General features: G+C 35.1%; 2 protein-coding genes across 3 annotated transcripts in view; both read right to left on the reverse strand.

The window, feature by feature from the left end:
- LOC104106434 (F-box protein At5g03100-like) overlaps positions 1-16,028 on the reverse strand; it is a 121,677-nt gene extending 105,649 nt beyond the window's left edge. Inside the window, exons 1-3 of one of the 2 annotated variants that reach the window (XM_009614985.4) lie at positions 15,006-16,020; positions 13,368-13,538; positions 12,047-12,566 (exon numbers count right to left, since the gene is read on the reverse strand). In XM_009614985.4, coding sequence (XP_009613280.1) covers positions 12,252-12,566; positions 13,368-13,538; positions 15,006-15,917 — 1,398 coding nt within the window. In that variant the 5' untranslated portion in view covers positions 15,918-16,020 and the 3' untranslated portion in view covers positions 12,047-12,251. Of the gene's footprint in view, positions 1-12,046; positions 12,567-13,367; positions 13,539-15,005 lie in introns of those variants that run through there. The other variant, XM_070192299.1, reaches the window with a different exon arrangement.
- On the reverse strand, positions 1,553-4,521 carry LOC104106437 (F-box protein At5g03100-like). The gene is made up of 3 exons (XM_009614987.4): positions 3,506-4,521; positions 2,874-3,044; positions 1,553-2,080 (listed from the first exon to the last, which is right to left on the reverse strand). Exons 1-3 carry the CDS (start codon positions 4,478-4,480, stop codon positions 1,775-1,777), a joined length of 1,452 nt encoding a protein of 483 aa, XP_009613282.1. The 5' UTR covers positions 4,481-4,521; the 3' UTR covers positions 1,553-1,774.
- Positions 16,029-17,495: the final 1,467 nt, after the last annotated feature.

Consider the following 17,495-nt stretch of genomic DNA (forward strand, 5'->3'; position numbering starts at 1 on the left):
CAAATTATCCGTGCATCGCTCGGGTTGTACACTAGCTGTTTGTTATAATTATAGTAGATTTTACACAAATTTATGATACGCATCGAAAGTACTATATCCAGATGAACATGATATTAATATGTTACATCCGCCCCTGGCCACAACGATATTGATACATTATGACATATGAGAACATCAACGAGGACATGCTCCTGCTTCTGAAATGCCATAAACAACCTCCTCTAACTAGTTGGTAATCGGTTGGAGTTTCTTTGTTAGCATTATCTTAGTTGGAGAAAAAGAAGCATTAAACTCTTTATCAGGAAGTCGACCTTCTAAACCATGTGCCCAATTGTTCTTCAAGAAGGCGAGTAAGAGGCTCGGGTTAGGAAGAAATCCAACCAGTGTTGCACACTAAATGAGGGATTTCACTCTTTGGTCCGAGCCTCAGATTCATGATACTCCTTTTGTCCCATTTATATCACAGAGAGCATCACATCAAAGTTGAAAATTCAAATAGTTAAATATATTGAATTCTTGAAGTTGTGTAGAATAATATTATTATAAGAATAATGAAAATCTTGGGACATTCCAAAATGGAGCAGGCAATACCTCTTTGAAAATAGTGCTTTTTCCTGAACTTTCAAGTCCAAGTAAAAGTAGCTTCTGAACTTTTTTTTGCTCTGAATAATTTGGTGGTATAATTGTTAAGTTCATCCCCCTGTCCATGGGGCTGACCATAAGGTACGGGCAACAGTAGAAGGGAGCAGATAAAGAGCGTTGACGCCTGTATAACAAACAAAATCGAATATTTAATAAAAGACTAGCCTGACTAACAAAATCAATAGTTCAGCCTAAATCAACTTCTTTTTCTACCTTTTCCCATATGTCACCCATCTCATATTGCTTTTTCCTTCTCCCTCATACTGACCGTCATTATATACCACAAAGTGAGTGTCACGAGGACATTGCACATTTGCAAGGTGAAATAAAAGATAAGAATGATTTGCTGCAGAAGAGCTGATGAGAATATGCAAAAATTTCCATTTAAACAAGAGAAGAATCATTTAGCCAAGAGCGTTAGCTGAATGTGACATAGACACATGCACAATTTGCCAAGTAAACCATCTCATATCAGCATTACAATTAGTGGTAAATTTTTTTCTTAATCTTCAAATAAGTTCTCGTCAGAAGATTCGCTCGACACCCATATCCTTGGCAAAATCAAGTTTTTTCTTAATGGATTTCTCATCAGTCATCATCATATCTGATGCAAAGTTGTACTCAACAGTTAGCACTTAGCATTGTCTTAATTTTATAAGTTCTTGCCAATGCAGGATTTTCATGTGGCTGGAATTCATGGCATTCAACTCACCATACCTGGAAAAACTAGTCATATGCTATATAAACAAGTCTATTGCAGTAAGTTCATTTCCGGGAAATAAAAATCTGCACTTTTCTTATGTTTGTGTTAATAACATAGGACAACAGAAAAAAACCCTTGGTCACATAATGAATCATGAAATACTGCTTTCAACCTTTAACTTTCCATAGTGCAAAAACATGATCATGGTTCTGCAACATGAATAGAAGTTTACGTAACATGTAGAGCAAGATTTCTTACATGAGGATCAGAGAATAAACACACTGTTGCTTAGACATGAAGAACTACTAACAACTCCTTGGATACAGACAAGCAGAATCCTAACCATATCTGTCAGCTACAAACCAGTTTCTAAATGAAACAACAGCTGTTAAGTACATCGCAATCAATACAAACAAGAAGGCACAAAGATTATCGATAACAAAAGACAACTGAAGCGTGCAAAGAGGATCTTGGAAAGCTTAGGAACTCTTGTTCCACTTCAACATAATCCCGGGGCACATCACTCCCTTCATATTTGGCAACAATGACCAACTTTTCTAGAACTGTTGCATTCTCTAGCAAATATTTTACCAATCGAAGTACAAGATCATTTCCACTTAGTTTTCCATGAAAGTTAATGATCTTGATGGTCTTTAGGTGTAGCAATGAGCAGTTTTTATGTGCCTCAAACCTCCTGCTCTGTTCAACCTCTTTTGTGAAACTTAACAGCCGGTCCTGCAGGAAAAATCCGCTATATTAACCAGTTATTCTCCTAAGATGGAAGTAGAAAGTCAAGGAGTTAATTATGGATAGAATTAAAAAGGAGATGAATTTTCAGATTTAAGGAGCATGTCAAGTGCTTAGCAAATGTTACAAAGTGCTTTATGCAAACAACAAATGGAATGTTTGAAAGCTTCATTGAAGCTGATCTTTCATCTCCTCGCGTGAAGGTGAGTACTACTACTATCCCTTGCTAAACATCTTTATCTACAACTACAACAAAGTTGACTGTAGAACTGGATGAGTCAGAGAATTGATAGTAATAAGATGAAGTTTCTGCCAAAGTACTATTTCCTTGAGGAAAATAAATTGAGAGCAGATTTAACAAAGAGAAATTATCAACTTTTAAGACTAAAAGCAGATCCGGAACTCCTTGCAAAGCAGCATTAAAACCCTCAAATACTATTATTTTCACAGATTGGAGAACCCTCCAATACAAAAACACACTTTTTGCTTACTCATTAGAGGCTTATCTCCTACAGTTTTGTCACAGTTGGAGAATCCTCAATCTTCTCTTTACTTGAGGATTGAACCGGTTCAATTCTTACATTGTTTTGCCGTAACCTTTTATTATCATTTATGAAATATACCACCAAGGTGGATCAAATTTTTATAACAAAAATTCAGTGATTGTTTTCTCTTAAGTACTTTAGATAAGAAATATATTGATACATATTGCCTTCTTCTACCATTAATAGTTGCTTGATAAACATGAAATAACAAGAATAAAGGTCTAAAAGGAACGTACTATTGGTTTGTGATTGTTCCAGTCAATGACCAATGTCTCAAGATCCGATGAACTCTGCAGAAAGCTGTAAATTCCAGCAAAGTCCAAGTGCTTTAATGCTGCGTTAAGTTTTAAGAATTTGCAGCCTGATAGTGGAGACCGCCACCCTCTCAACTCCAGTATGGGAAAGCACTTATAAACCAAATACATAAACCAGAATATGTCAAACAAAGGAATGCGACTCACCAAATAAATGACATGCAAATTGTTGAATAATTTGTAAAAACAGCTTGGATTATACGACAGTGTTTTGCCACAAGCCACATCAAAGTGTTCAAGGTTGGTTGGAAATCTAATTTGATTTTTAATCACTTGGAGAAACCGATTTTAAATCAATCACAATTTTAAATATTTCTGTCCATTGCAAACTCTTTATTCTCACAGTTCATCATTAAATTTTTTTGTTCAATAGCCACTGTCCAACCAAATTGGCAATGAGAATGTTATTCTTCAGTAGTTACAAACTTAGTTATCAGATTATCCTACTTAGTGGAACTGTTAGTGTTACAAACGGATAAATTAATAGCAAATAAAAAGTCGCAAAATGAAAAAAGAAAATATGAATAATCAAAGACTCAAGAGTATGAATAAACCTCGATGCACAAGGGACCCAATTCAAGATTCTCGACATGGCCAACGCTGAGAAGAAGTTCCTTCAAATATCTAAACTCCTTCTCCAATTTCTCTTCTTCATCTTTAAATTCAACAAAATCAACATTTAAATGAAGGACTGCAGTGACAAGTGAAGCCACATTGCTCTGCTGCAAGCGTATCTCATTGTATAAGAACCCCGAAAGTACCAAATTTTGAATATACGGGGCAAATATTTCGAGCGGAAGGATATCTTCTTCATGCCATTGATTATAATAAGTAATTTCATCATTTAATATGATCAACTTTCTCAGCTTCACAGAGCTGATTACCAAACGACGAATGCCCAAAACATTATCCAGTTCCAAGCTCTCCAATTTGGGGCAACCTGATAATATTTTTTCCATGGCACAATCCGTCAATTTCAGGCGCCCAATGGAAAGAGAAACAAGACTGCTCCAGTTCACACTACCAGAAGGGTTTAACCCGCAGTTGCGCAAAACCAAATTCCTTAACGACGTATTCTTATACGCAAACTGAGGAAATTTATACACATAATCTGGAAAATTGATAATACAAAATTTAAGTGTAAACTCTTCAACATTAGCAACTTTCATTGCAAAATGTACCCAAAAATCATAATCTTTAACAAGATACTCTTTGTATTTAACGGGAAAAACGCTAAATGCTTTGATTTTCTCGCAAGACCTCCAATAATGAAGCTCTCTATTGATGGAAGCTACGAAAGCAAGAATTTTCTTTTTGGTTCTTTCATCATAGGGGTAATTGAGGACGCCGAAATTGAGTGAAACTGCAACGGACTTCCAAAGAAACCGCCATCGCTGAGATAATACGCTGGTTCTCACAACTTCTTTTCCCTCCAGCAACATAGAGAGGATGTAAAGTAGAATCGCGTCGGGCAAATCACTGAGTCGGTCTCCTTCTCCACTCGCCATGATTTTCCTCTGCATTTCCATGGAGTTTGAACAGCAATGAGTAGAGAAGAAGAATGTAACTGATTTTGTATGTATATTTAAAGTTGCGGAGGGCAATTTCGGATGAAATTTAAATTAATTGAAAAATAGTTACCCTTTCAAAATTAATTGAAATTTAGTAGTATAAAGTTAAATAACGAAGATATTGTTTAAAATACGGAAAATATTATAATATAGCGGACTTCCAGCATCATATATTATAATTTCATACACATTGGTGCTCCAATCTCTATTATATTATGCTGTAACTTTTCGTGTTGCAACAAAGTAGTGACTATTTTTTAATGATTTTACAAACGCGGGCTATTTTTTAATTATCGGTCCGAAAATTGACTAGCCCACACTATTTTCGAGTTTGGGTCAGTGGTCAGAAATTGGGCTTAAAATTTGTTATTAGGCTTAATAATTTTAGTCTGGCCGAAAAAATGAGGCCCGTTCTTTTTTTGGGGGCCCTAATTACCTCAAATACTTAGGTGTGCGTACTTAAAGACAAATTATAATTATATAATAAATATAAGAAATTTACATAAAATACAATCTTTTAAGGACTTATTTAAATTCCCTACAACTACTTTTATAAATTACTTTTAGTACAATTTATTTTAAAATCTTATTTTTTTTTATGTAAAAGATTGTATTACTTTTCATATCTTAAAATCTCTCTCATGATATTCTCTATGATTCGATCTATCCCTAATACTTAGGTGTGCGTACTTAAAGACAAATTATAATTATATAATAAATATAAGAAATTTACATAAAATACAATCTTTTAAGGACTTATTTAAATTCCCTACAAATACTTTTATAAATTACTTTTAGTACAATTTATTTTAAAATCTTATTTTTTTTTATGTAAAAGATTGTATTACTTTTCATATCTTAAAATCTCTCTCGTGATATTCTCTATGATTCGATCTATCCCTAATAACCCCTCCCCCCCCCATATGATGATGGTAAGATGTCTTCTTATGTATACTTTGAAAAATATTATATATATATATATATATCCCTATCACAATCTCTTCGGCATCAAATTTAACAAATCTACGATTATCTTGCCATACTCTACTGTATGGAATAAGAGTTGGTATATTCACCGTTGTTTCTTAGAGTACAATATGCTATTTTAAATATACCGAGATGGAGAATCAGAAAGAGACAATGGAAAATCGATAATTTTCATATCAGCTAGTGCTATGGAGCACCAATTTTTAAGGAATATGGAGCATTGGTTATGAGGTAGTGTTATAGTGGTAACCTAATATGTTTATACTGGTAATCAATAATTAATAAATTGGAGGATTTTTAAGGACTAACTACATATACGTTTCAGATTGCCATTCTCTTTTAATAGACAATTTACCATATTTTTAGAGTATATATTTTATATATGTGATGTAGAATTTGTAATTCTAAAATAATTATGGAATATTTATTGCTTTCTTTGCCTCGATTTTCTTAGCATCTTGAGTTGTTACTACTTGTCGTTGCTGCTCCTCTGTCGGTAACATCCTCTCTGTCTTCTAGGATAGGGTCAGGTTGCGCACATCCCATCCTCCCTAGACTCCACTTGTGAGAATATACTGGGTTTGTTGTTGTTGTTGTTGTTGAAAGTTTGTATAAATTTTAATTTTATGAAATTTAAGAAATTCACACCTTTAATTAAAAAGGGAACATATATTTTTCGAAATATGTATCTCTCAAAATCCTTGAACAAGAAAAGAACACAAATTAGTTAATAAGATATACAAATGCTACTGTTCTTGCATTTTGAATATCTATTCAATTCGTACTAAATAAGAAGTTATAGTAATATTTAATATATAAGAATTTCTCTCTTTTTTAATTTTAATTTAATTATTTATGATTCGCTTAAAATATTTTAAATTTACTTTGACAAACATGCTTTTGTGTAGGGTTGCAGCCATGTTGATCAAAATGACTAAGTTTAATGACTTGACTAGTGAGATTCTGTCACCCAGTGCAGCCTTCCTATACGCATGCGTCCGCCAGAATGCCTCCTTGGTTCAGGACAATATATTAATTAGTCGAGAATATATTTTCAGTTGTATTAGGTTATATGCTTTTTTAGAGTTTTTAGCCCCTACGTACACACTACCCTCCAAGATGGGTTGCTCTGATGGTAAGCGATGCCGAGGGTCATTTGGAAATAGCCTCTCTACCCCAGGGTAGGGGTAAGATCTGCGTACACACTACCCTCCCCAAATCCCACTAGTGGAATTATACTGGGTTGTTGTTGTTGTTAGCCCCTATTGGAGATTTTTATGCAAAGTAGAACTATAGATTTCATGGTTCATCCTACTCTTTTCACGATAGTGTAATTATCTAATAATGTTTCTTTATTCAAGATATATTAATAGGCATCTCACTAATTCATGTGCATAATCACGTACATGTTTGTACAGAGCGTCCTATAATATTATTGGTTATTTGTTGTTGTCCAAGTGGATAACTGAGTTGGATTTTTCGTTTCCTCATTTTCAAGTTGGCTAATGTTGTAATTCTTTTTATTTGACTGATCTTCAGAATATGTACATTTCTGAGGCTTAAGGGAAAATTACAGCAAAAGAGTCAATCCTGCTCATTTTACTAAAAGTTACAACAGTCAACAGACAGATCATACAAAAGGATTATAGAAGTATGTATCCCTTACAATCTCCCAGTGCCATCCAAAATTCTTTTGACTATTTATATACATAGGATGGAACATTCTACTCTAGAAGATCACTTGAAACACCATCACAGGGGCGACGCTACATTATCCGAATGGTGGTTAATTGGCCACCCTTCGTCGAAAAATTACACCGGTATATATAACTAAAATATTAGATTTTAGAGGTATATAACATGTATTGAACACCCTTTATCGGGATTTTTTCAGTTTCTTTCAAGTTTGAACACCCTTGCAGAAATTCACCATATCATAGTCAGGAAAACAACAAGACAAGGAAATGGTGAAAAAGCTTTGATTGAACTTCCCTTTTTACTTTGCACTGTAAAATGAATCCTCTGCTCCACTATAATAGGTCTCTTCCTTTTGCTCGTCCTACTTCACAACCTCCCTTATATGCTTGATTTGCTAGTGACTGGTTACTATGGTGAGTCCACACTGGACTAAAATCGTTAGACCACTGGAAAGAGTCCAATGGTACATGAGCGACCTTCTCGAACAGATCATATTTGTTCAAGATTAAAACAAATGGGATTTCTTTTGTCTGACCATTATCACAAAGAGTTCTTTGATATATATGCATCATCTACCCGAAGTAGTCTACCTCAACCAGTGTCCTCCGGGGCGAGCCACATCTGATCATAGTCATTCAGGGCTACACAAAATAATACAATGCGAACATCTTCAAATGTCTCCATCCACTTGCATCCTTAGTTCATTCCATTGTCATTTAGTCCAATTAGCTGGTACCTGTCAGGAAGCACATAAAAGCTTGTTTCTCAGTGATAAAATGTGAAGAAAATGAGAACTCATAGCACGTATGATTTTCAAGAGGCTGGCTCCATCAACATAATTACAACTATCGGTCATAACCTATTATTATGAGATTAGTCTCTGTCACCTAGACACAGATATTCACACGAGTACATAGGTAGTAAGGTAACATACGTTCGATTTTTAGCATGTTTTTACCCTGTTTGAACAATTAGTACAAAATGCTCATGTCTCCCTACAAAGATGAGACACTGGAATATCAATGTTAATTGAAGGATCTAGGAATAGAGGAATCATTCAAGTGACTTTTTCCCCTAACAAATTATAAAAGCATAAATCAAGAAACTTTTCCACCTGCAATCACTCTATTATCATATTTCTTTAAATAGATTCTGCATCGAGCATCAACTATATTGCTTAACTATTTTTATCTAAACCAGTGTTTTTGAGAGCGAGAAACGCAAAAAAGCGACAGGGGCTCGCCTCGCTTCAAAAGCGAAGCGCGAAACGAAGCGCACGCTTCATTGAATTGAAGCGCAATTCTTAAAGAACATAAAGTAAACCTTGCAAAGAGACAAACATAATGAAATAAACTGAAAATATAACATATATATATAACTGAAATCAGCAACACCTTAATTAAATTAAATTTAACAACTGAAATCAGTAACATTTCAAATAAAAAGGAAAAAAATTGGATTTTTTTTATAATTATGTTTAAAATACTAAAATCAGCAAAGCAGCAACATTTCAAAATATAATAATTAAGTTTATAAACTGAAATACACACAAAAATTAATAAATAAAGGCTAAATAAGAAGAATAAAAGGGAAAAAAAAGGATCGCTGCCTGCCCTAGCACTTAGCAGCAGTCGACGGGAAGAGTAAGAAAGAAGAGAGAAAAAAAGGAGAAGAAAAAAGGAGAAGAAGAAAGAAGAAAAAAAGAAGAAGAAATTACCTGGAGGCTGGACGGACTTCTAGAACCCTAGCAGCAGAAACGATGCTCGATGGAATAGAAGAAGAGAAGAAATGTCTTCACTTTGGGGTCTATGTTTTGTATAATATAGAAAAGACCCAATCTTTTATTTTAAAAAAAAAATTGACCCCTTTTGACTGAAGCGGTCGCTTTTTCGCTTCTCGCTTCTGCGTCGCTTCTCGCTTCAGGTGTTGAAGCGATCGCTTTTGATGGTCGAGTCGCCTCAGCTTCATAAAAGCGACGAGTTGTCGCTTCGCTTCGCTTCTCGCTTAAAGCGACGAAGCGATCGCTTTTTTAAACATTGATCTAAACGCACAATCTTTCCCCGGATTGACGGTCCCTTTCTGGGCCTCTTAATTACCAACTAGCATAATCATTTTTTTTTTCTCGATAAGCAGAGAAAGATTTTATTAATATAACAGCAATAGCTTCTTCATTAACATCTTTCAGTTTACATCAAACTTAATTTCCAGCCCGGGAGTAGCTTCTGCTTTTCCTTCAAAACACCTTCTTTCCATCAGTATTACACACATACTGGAACTGTGTTCACTGCTTTACTTCCTTCGTAAGGTTTTTCACTGTCCAAATCCATAAATGTTCTTCACAGTAGCAGGCATGGCCCACCATAACTAGCATAATTTAAGCACATAAACCTATACAAATAAAAAAGAGTACCTCGTCTTTTGCATCTATTTCTGAGCCCATCTTTACTTCTAATTCCTTGGAGAACATATGCCTGTTAAATTGTGTCATTTAGACTAACTACACCAGTCAAAAACTGGAATGATCGAAGTTAACGACTTCTCAAGATTTTGCAGATAAATTTTAAACATCATGAATTGGCAAGAATGCAAAATAAAAAGTTTACGCTGCCCATCAGAAATATGCATCAAACTAGAGTACATCTAGAGAATTCTCAATAGCTAAAACTAAAAAGATACTTAAATATCACTTAAAACCAAGGAATAGATTTCAGACCACCTATAAAGTTGAACTCCGTTAGTATTAAATTGCATCCATTGTTCCTTTAACCACGACATTGTGGATCATAAATGAAAATGGAAACCATATAGTCAGCATAATTACAAATAATGAAGATCCTTATTAATGTACCAACGAGGATATCTCTGACCTTAGTAGACTAGCAGTAATGTTTTTAGTAAGTGGCATGCAGCATTTAAACTCCATGTGATAAGACTAGGAAATGTCACGTCTTTGAAATTGGTCAAAGGTGAAACAAGTAAATAACTGAAAATTAACAATGAAATAAGTCTCTTGAAAATTCCTCTCTGCACTTCATATTACCACACAAAACTGAAATTTAACTCTTTACAAACATCAAGAATAAAAAACAACTGCTCTATCGGTATATAGTTTATAGCAAAAATACATCCAAAGGGAAATCCATGACAAAAGGTAGAACTACCCAACAATTTTGAAGGATAAACCAGAAACAATTGACAGTAGCGATAATAGCCAATAGGGTCAGAATAAATCAATGTTGCAGTCAACATTTGGTGAAAGAATTTCATAAAAGAAACAGCATGACAATAAGCGACAAGACAAAAAATAAGAGATATCTTTCACCACCTACAAACAGGAAAACTTCAAGTGCAAAGACATAAATCATGGCTAGTAAAAAGAAGGCAACCATTAGCTTGACATTTAAATAGTGGACAATAATGGTTCTAGGACAAGATATTGCCCAAAAATATGAATGGAAACTTACTTGTAGTACAAACGACATACCTTCAGCACGTTGAGCTCCAGTTTAGTTATTCCTCATCCATTAGTATAGACCTGTGTGGTTCCATTGCTTGCTTGAGGACTAAGTTTCCCAGTAAAATTCAGGTTTGAACTCACAATTCTGTCGGGGTTTTCTCCCTCCGGTTAAATTACGAAGCCAAAGCTGCATTAACTTTCTTACTTCCGGTTAGGGGTTACAATGAATAATTAGTCGAACTTCAATAAACAAAGTTATCTTTCCACAAAGTCCAGATTCCTTATCATACCAATAACTCCCAGGCTTCAACTTCTGAGGGTAAAGGGCGCCCAAAGAGTTCAGCCATCTCATCAGGCTTAAAAGGAAATCCATTAACAACCAGCTGTCTGGTCGGAGCTGATAAGCAGCACTTTCTTTCTCCGATTCAATATTTGCTTGGCCGCCAAGGGACTAAGCAATGTTTGCCAAGTGTGAACCTCTTTGACTCATCAATTGGCGCACCTATGAAACTTACACATTTGCGCCCCTCAGGCAATGAACCAATTGCTCTGAGCACACAATTGTTGCAATATTTTGCATCACGCACAAGCATTCTCATTACTTCACCACACCTAAACAGAATCTTGATTTCTTTTTCTCCTTCCTTTCCTTGGGAACCAACCATACTCTGGAAAAATATTATTCTCAATGTCTACCAGTTTTCTTTCAGATCTATTAATAGTATCGGAGAGTGACCATAGGGGCTCTTCTCCCTCATTGGTAGAACGCGTTGCAGCATCTTAGAGTTTGTGCTCAGATCCCGGCGATACGGAGGAAGAACTGAAGAAGAAGCAGGTTTCTGCAGTACAGACACTTGGGATTCTGAACTACCTGAAATTCTTGGATTTTGACTTGATGGACTGATCACAGCAGTAACAAGTGATATATGCAATGGGATTGACTCTACAACAGGTGCAACGTCAAGGCCTACAGATCTTCTTGATTCTGGAAGAGGTTCTGCTACAAATGCCGTGGGAATTGCACCAGAATCCATATCAACGTGTTCTACTCTATGAAGTCGTATAATATATTGGATGACTATTGAGCAACTCTAATGCTATGAACAATCCAGGCTAGCACCTTCTTGGAGGAAGCAACCTCCTCGCCATCTCCCTCCAATTTTTTATTTAGAAAAGAAATAAAATGGGAGAGAACAACTATTCTAGTTGTGTGAAAAGGGAGAGTTAAAATATTACAAACTTTCTTTTCCACTAATTAAAAATAACATAGCCCAAAGAAGCAAGTCCTTGGACACATAATGAATCTTGAAGTACTATTATGGCAAAATGATTTTCAACCTTAAATTTTCATAGTATAAGAATATGATCAGGATATAGCAATATGAATAGAAATCACGAATCATTTAGAGCAAGCTTTCTTACATGATGATCAGAGAATAAACACATTGTTACTTAGACATGAAGAGCTACTAACAAGTCCTTGGATACTAACAAGTACAATCCTAGCCTTGTCTATCAGCTGCAAACCAGTTTCAAACATAAAGTAACAGGCGTTAAGTATGTTGCAATCAATACAGATAATAGAGATCAAGAATTATCCATAAGAAAAGACAACTCAGCATGCAGAGAGGCTCTTGGAAAGCTTTGGAACTCTTGTGCCATTTTGACATAATCCTGAGACATATCACTCCCTTCGAATTTGGCCGTAATGACGAACTTTTCTAGCATTGTTGCATTTTTGAGCAAATATTTTACCAATGGAAGTACAGACTTATTCCCACTTAGTGTTCCATCATAGTCAATGATCTTGATGGTCTTCAAATGTAGCAAAGAGCAATTATAATTATGTGTCTTGAACCTCTTAATGTGTTCATCCTCATTTGTGTACCTTGACAGCAGGTCCTACAGGAAAGAATCCGCTATATTACCAAGCTATTTTCCTTATATGGAAGTAAAAAGTCGAGGAGTTGATTGTGGATAAAAAAAGGTGACAAAGTTTTAGATTCACGGAACATGTCAAGCGCTTGTTACTTACAGGAAAAATAATGTTAAAAAGATTCATTGTAGCTGATCAACAACAACAACAACCCAGTATAATCCCACTAGTGGGGTCTGGGGAGGGTAGTGTGTACGCAGACCTTACCCCTACCCTGAGGTAGAGAGGCTGTTTCCGATAGACCCTCGGCTCCCTCCCTCCAATAACTCCCCACCTTGCTCTTGGGGTGACTCGAACTCACAACCTCTTGGTTGGAAGTGGAGGGTGCTCACCACTAGAGCAACCCACTCTTGTCCGATTCATTGTAGCTGATCATTTTTTTTAATTTAAAAAAAGAGTCGATCCTTCTATCTCCTCACATAAAGGTGAGTACTATCTCTTGTTAAACATCTATGTCCTACAACTACCAAAAAAGTAAAATGTAGAACTGGCTTACTCATTCAATGATTCAAACAATTTTGAGAGCGACAACATCAAATTTCTGTCAAAGCAATTCAAGTTGAACTATTTTCTTGAAGAAAACAATCTGAGAGAACTACAAGGTTCCTCTAAAAGTCTTACGTGAAGGGGTACAATAAGTTCTATGATTTTTTTCCTAAAGTACTAGATCAGAAATATGCTGATATATATTGTCTTCTTCTTACACTAATAGTTGTTTGATATTAATAACATGAAGTAACAAAAATAAAGGTCTACAGGAAACTTACTCTTCGTTTTTTATTATACCAGTCAATGACCAATGTCTCAAGATCCGGCGAACTCTGTAGAAAGCTGCAAATTCCAAGGAAGTCCAATTGTTCTAAGGCTGTGTCAAGTTTTAAATATTTCCGGCTTGATGGTGGAGATTGCCAGCCTTTCAACTCCAGTATGGAAAGGCACTTACAAACCAAATATGTCAAAACAAGGAAATGCAACACTGTTAATAAATGACATGCTGATTGCTGAATATTTCAAAAGAATAACTTGGACAATACGACTAGAACTTGGACAATACGACTAGTTTTTGCCACATCAAAGTGTTCAAGGTTGGTTTGGAAATCCAAAGATGAACCTTTTAAACACTTTGAAGAACCCATTCACATGAGTTAAAGAGCATGATGAAAGTAAATCAATCCAGATTTATGGGTTATTCTGTCAATTAGGGGTTTTCAAAGAAAATCGAAATTATAAGAGCCCGACAATATTTGGTTTGGTTTAGTTTTAAACAAATAAAAACAAAAACAATATATATATATATATCAAGCACAAGTGTATGTATAAAGTTAGTATAAACTATGTATGTGTGTGTGTACATACATAGTTTATACTAACTTCATACATACACTTGTGCTTGATCACCAAATGGTTCAAGTGCTCACAGTCTCGGGGAATTTCTTTGTTTGCACCAATACTGCTTTTCAAGCTTTGAAATTTTCTATCGCTGAACGTTTAAAGAGGTTTAACACTTGTACTCTTATAATTCGGGGTGAAAAGAGGAAGAAATTAGTAAGGAAATACAAGACAAAGGAAGTAACAGCAACATACAAGTATTGATTATCATCTCTAGTTTCTTGATTCGATTAGAAAGAAAACCCAACATCCGTTGGTACGCAAAACTAACAAGACAATCGGGACTGCGTTCTCGGACTTTAAGTAGTGAACCCAAGGAGAACTCTATAATTGAGTTTCTCGTTCTTTTTATACTTTTGCAGAACTATAGGTATTGCGTCTTAATTGTTGCTAGTAAAGTAGTTTGATTCTTCTATTTATAACATGGTGTTTTATGTTTTTATTTGTTCCAACTTGTTTATAGTCCTTTCCCTCTCTTCCGTTCCCTTCTTTATCTATTTTTTATTTCACTAGAGTCATTAATCTAATTCTTCTATTTCCTTCCACTCGGGCACCGAAAATTTTAATGTTTTGGCACCCAAAACTCTTTCTGACTTTAGTGTTCAAAAACATTATATATAAACTAGAAGAAGCCGTCAAACCGACAAAACCAAAACCGATATATTTGTACTATGTTCGGTTTGATTTGGTTTAAACATTTAGAAAATCGACTTAATTGGTATAGCATCCTTTTAAGCAAAAATTGTACCAAACCAAACCATGAACACCCCTACTATCCATTACAAACTCTTTATTTTCACAGTTCATCTTCCAAAGTATTGCTAAGAGGCCTAGTTTCAGTCACCTGCCACTGTCCAACCAAATTGGCCATGATAATGTAATTCTTCAATTACCAACTTAGTTATCAGATTATACTAAGGAGTGGCATTAATGTTACTACGCAGATGAATTCAATAAAAAATCGCAAAACAAAAAAAGAAAATCTGAATTTCAGATAGTGAAGAGTATGAATGAACCTCGATGCCCCAGGGACCCAATTCAAGATCCTCGACATAGGCAACAATATGAAGAAACTCCTTCAAATAGCCATCCTCCGCCTCCGAGTTGCGTTCTTCATCTACTATATAGTCAAAATTTGAAGATAATATTGCACTGACAAGTGAAGCCACATTTCTCAAGCGTATCTCATTGCAGAACCCCAAAAGTTCAAAATATTTAATATGGGGGGCTAATATTTCGAGGGGAGACAAGTCAGGATTCTTATTTTGGTAATCTTTTAGACTCAAAAATGTCAGCTTCACAGAGCTGATTTCCAAACGACTAATGCCCAAAACACAATCCAGTTCCAAGTGCTCCAAGTTAGGGCAACCGGATAATATCTTCTCCAACATATTATCCGTCAAGTTCAGGGACGCGATTGAAAGAAATACTAGACTATTCCAGTTAACACTACCAGAAGGTTTCAGTTCACAGTTGATTAAAATCAAACTCCTCAACAACGTATTCTTATATGCAAAATTAGGAAGCTCATATTTTGGGTGATTGTCCGAATCAAATAGAAGTGTAAGTTCTTCAACATTAGCAACTTTAGTTGCAAAATGTACCCATAAATCAACATCTTTAACATAACTATTGTCGTACCTAAAGAGTGATCCCCTGAATCTTCTGATTTTCTGGCAAGACCTCCAATAATAAAGCTCTCTATTGGTGGAAGCTATGAAATCCTTTTCGCTGTAGCTATTGGGGGACTCAAAATCGAGAGATACTGGCACGGACTTCCAAAGAAACCGCCATCGCTGAGATAATACGCTGGTTCTCACAACTGCTTTACTGTCCCACAACAACATAGAGAGGATATGGAGTAGAATTGCGTCGGGCAAATCGCTGAGTCTGTCTCCTCTCGCCATGACTTTCCTCTCCATTTCCATGGAGTAAACCTAGTTCAGTTCATCTAAAGGCTAAATTGAGCCATATGAAAATTTAGCAAAATATTGAAACAGTAGTAACTTTTTCTAATCGGTAAGATGAAATAGGCACGGAGTTGAGTTACAAGCGTAAAAAGAGGCACATCGTCTCATGGCATAAAGCTAAATTATTTTTAAATAAAAAAAGTAGTTATTATTTTTAGCATGAATTAAAAAAAAAAAAAATTATATAAATTAAAACGGATGAAGTAAAATTTAAAAAAAAATATTTTGTTACTTTAGTTTGGTACTTAGCTTGTTTGTTTGTTAGTTGTTATTATTGGTTGGTTCAGATTTTTAATTAACAAATCAAATTCGTAATTTTTCTGTCTTGGATAAAAAAGCCAAAGTGGTCGACCGAGGATATTTTTGACATTTCATACCTAAGACAGAATTGAACAGCCATCACATTCGTTTGCTATTTGGCATTTTTGTCTCTCTCAAAGTTGCTTATATTCTTCATCTAGAATATTCTAAGCTCATATATGCTCATCGTTCCAAGATATAATTTTGCACTGTTGGTTAAACAATTTGATTCACTAGAGTTTAACCATAAGCAACAATATTGGATTTTGGCTTCTTGTATGAATACTATTATATATTGATTCTTGATATAATGATATCAGAAAGTAGTACACTATACATGGTAAATTCATTGCTCAATTGTATTCTCATGTTGGTCATATTGGTATATATCAGTTTCAAAATGCAAATAGACAGTTTCAGTTAAATGTCGCGATTACTTTATATATAGATATACCTTTCTATAGTAGCATAAAAAGAGATGTCTACATTTTCTTAGCTAAAAGACTGAAAATTTATAACTTTTTACTCCTCTTTGCTTCACGGTTCATGTCTCTAAGCATTAGATAATGATATATTTGTTACAAATTATCAAATTTTTACTACAGGTGAATGTTACTCAAAACAGTTTTTGTTTTGCTAAGGTTCAATTACTTTATCTTTACCTGATCTGTATTTTATTTGTGTTAGAAAATTTTATGACAGATAGGCCTTTTTACATGACACTCAACTTACTACTTACGTCTATGTATGCTAAAAAAGGTAATTTCAATTTGTATCCTCCAGTTATGTGGCTTTTATGTAGTTGATCTTGAGTCTGTGGTTGTGGGCAGCTCTAGGGACACATAAAATTTATGGAGAATGAAAAGAAGAGGAGGAGGGGCAGAGGATCGGGTCTATGGTTGGGGAGAAGAGAGGCATGTCAACCAAGGGCAGTGTTTACCTTAAAAAGATTAAAACTAATACAAAAAATTTCAAACAATCTTGCAACCTTGGCCTAATTTGCAAATTAAAATTTCATTCGATTAATAATGTGGTGGATACGTAATTCAATATCATCATATGTGTATTGTGGAACTTGGAGCAAACTGTCAGGAGAAAAACAAATTAAAGCGAGATGGCAAGATCAAGTAGAGCAAGCTGCCTATGAACTGATAAGAGTCTTGCATTTCTTTCCTCCTATACGAAAAACTTATTATACTTCAAAAGATCTAAGAGAAGTAGAGTTGTGATATACTT

The sequence above is a fragment of the Nicotiana tomentosiformis genome, chromosome 12, assembly GCF_000390325.3.
Source record: "Nicotiana tomentosiformis chromosome 12, ASM39032v3, whole genome shotgun sequence".
NCBI classification, from domain to species: Eukaryota; Viridiplantae; Streptophyta; class Magnoliopsida; order Solanales; family Solanaceae; genus Nicotiana; species Nicotiana tomentosiformis.

Excerpts from the sequence above, each read along its gene's own strand:
- LOC104106437 (XM_009614987.4), bottom strand. The coding sequence starts at position 4,480 with ATGGAAATGCAGAGGAAAATCATGGCGAGTGGAGAAGGAGACCGACTC. Across the intron at positions 3,045-3,505 it reads TGGGTCCCTTGTGCATCGAG|TGCTTTCCCATACTGGAGTT; the intron begins GTTTATTCATAC and ends TTGGTTTATAAG. Across the intron at positions 2,081-2,873 it reads GGAACAATCACAAACCAATA|GACCGGCTGTTAAGTTTCAC; the intron begins GTACGTTCCTTT and ends TTTTTCCTGCAG.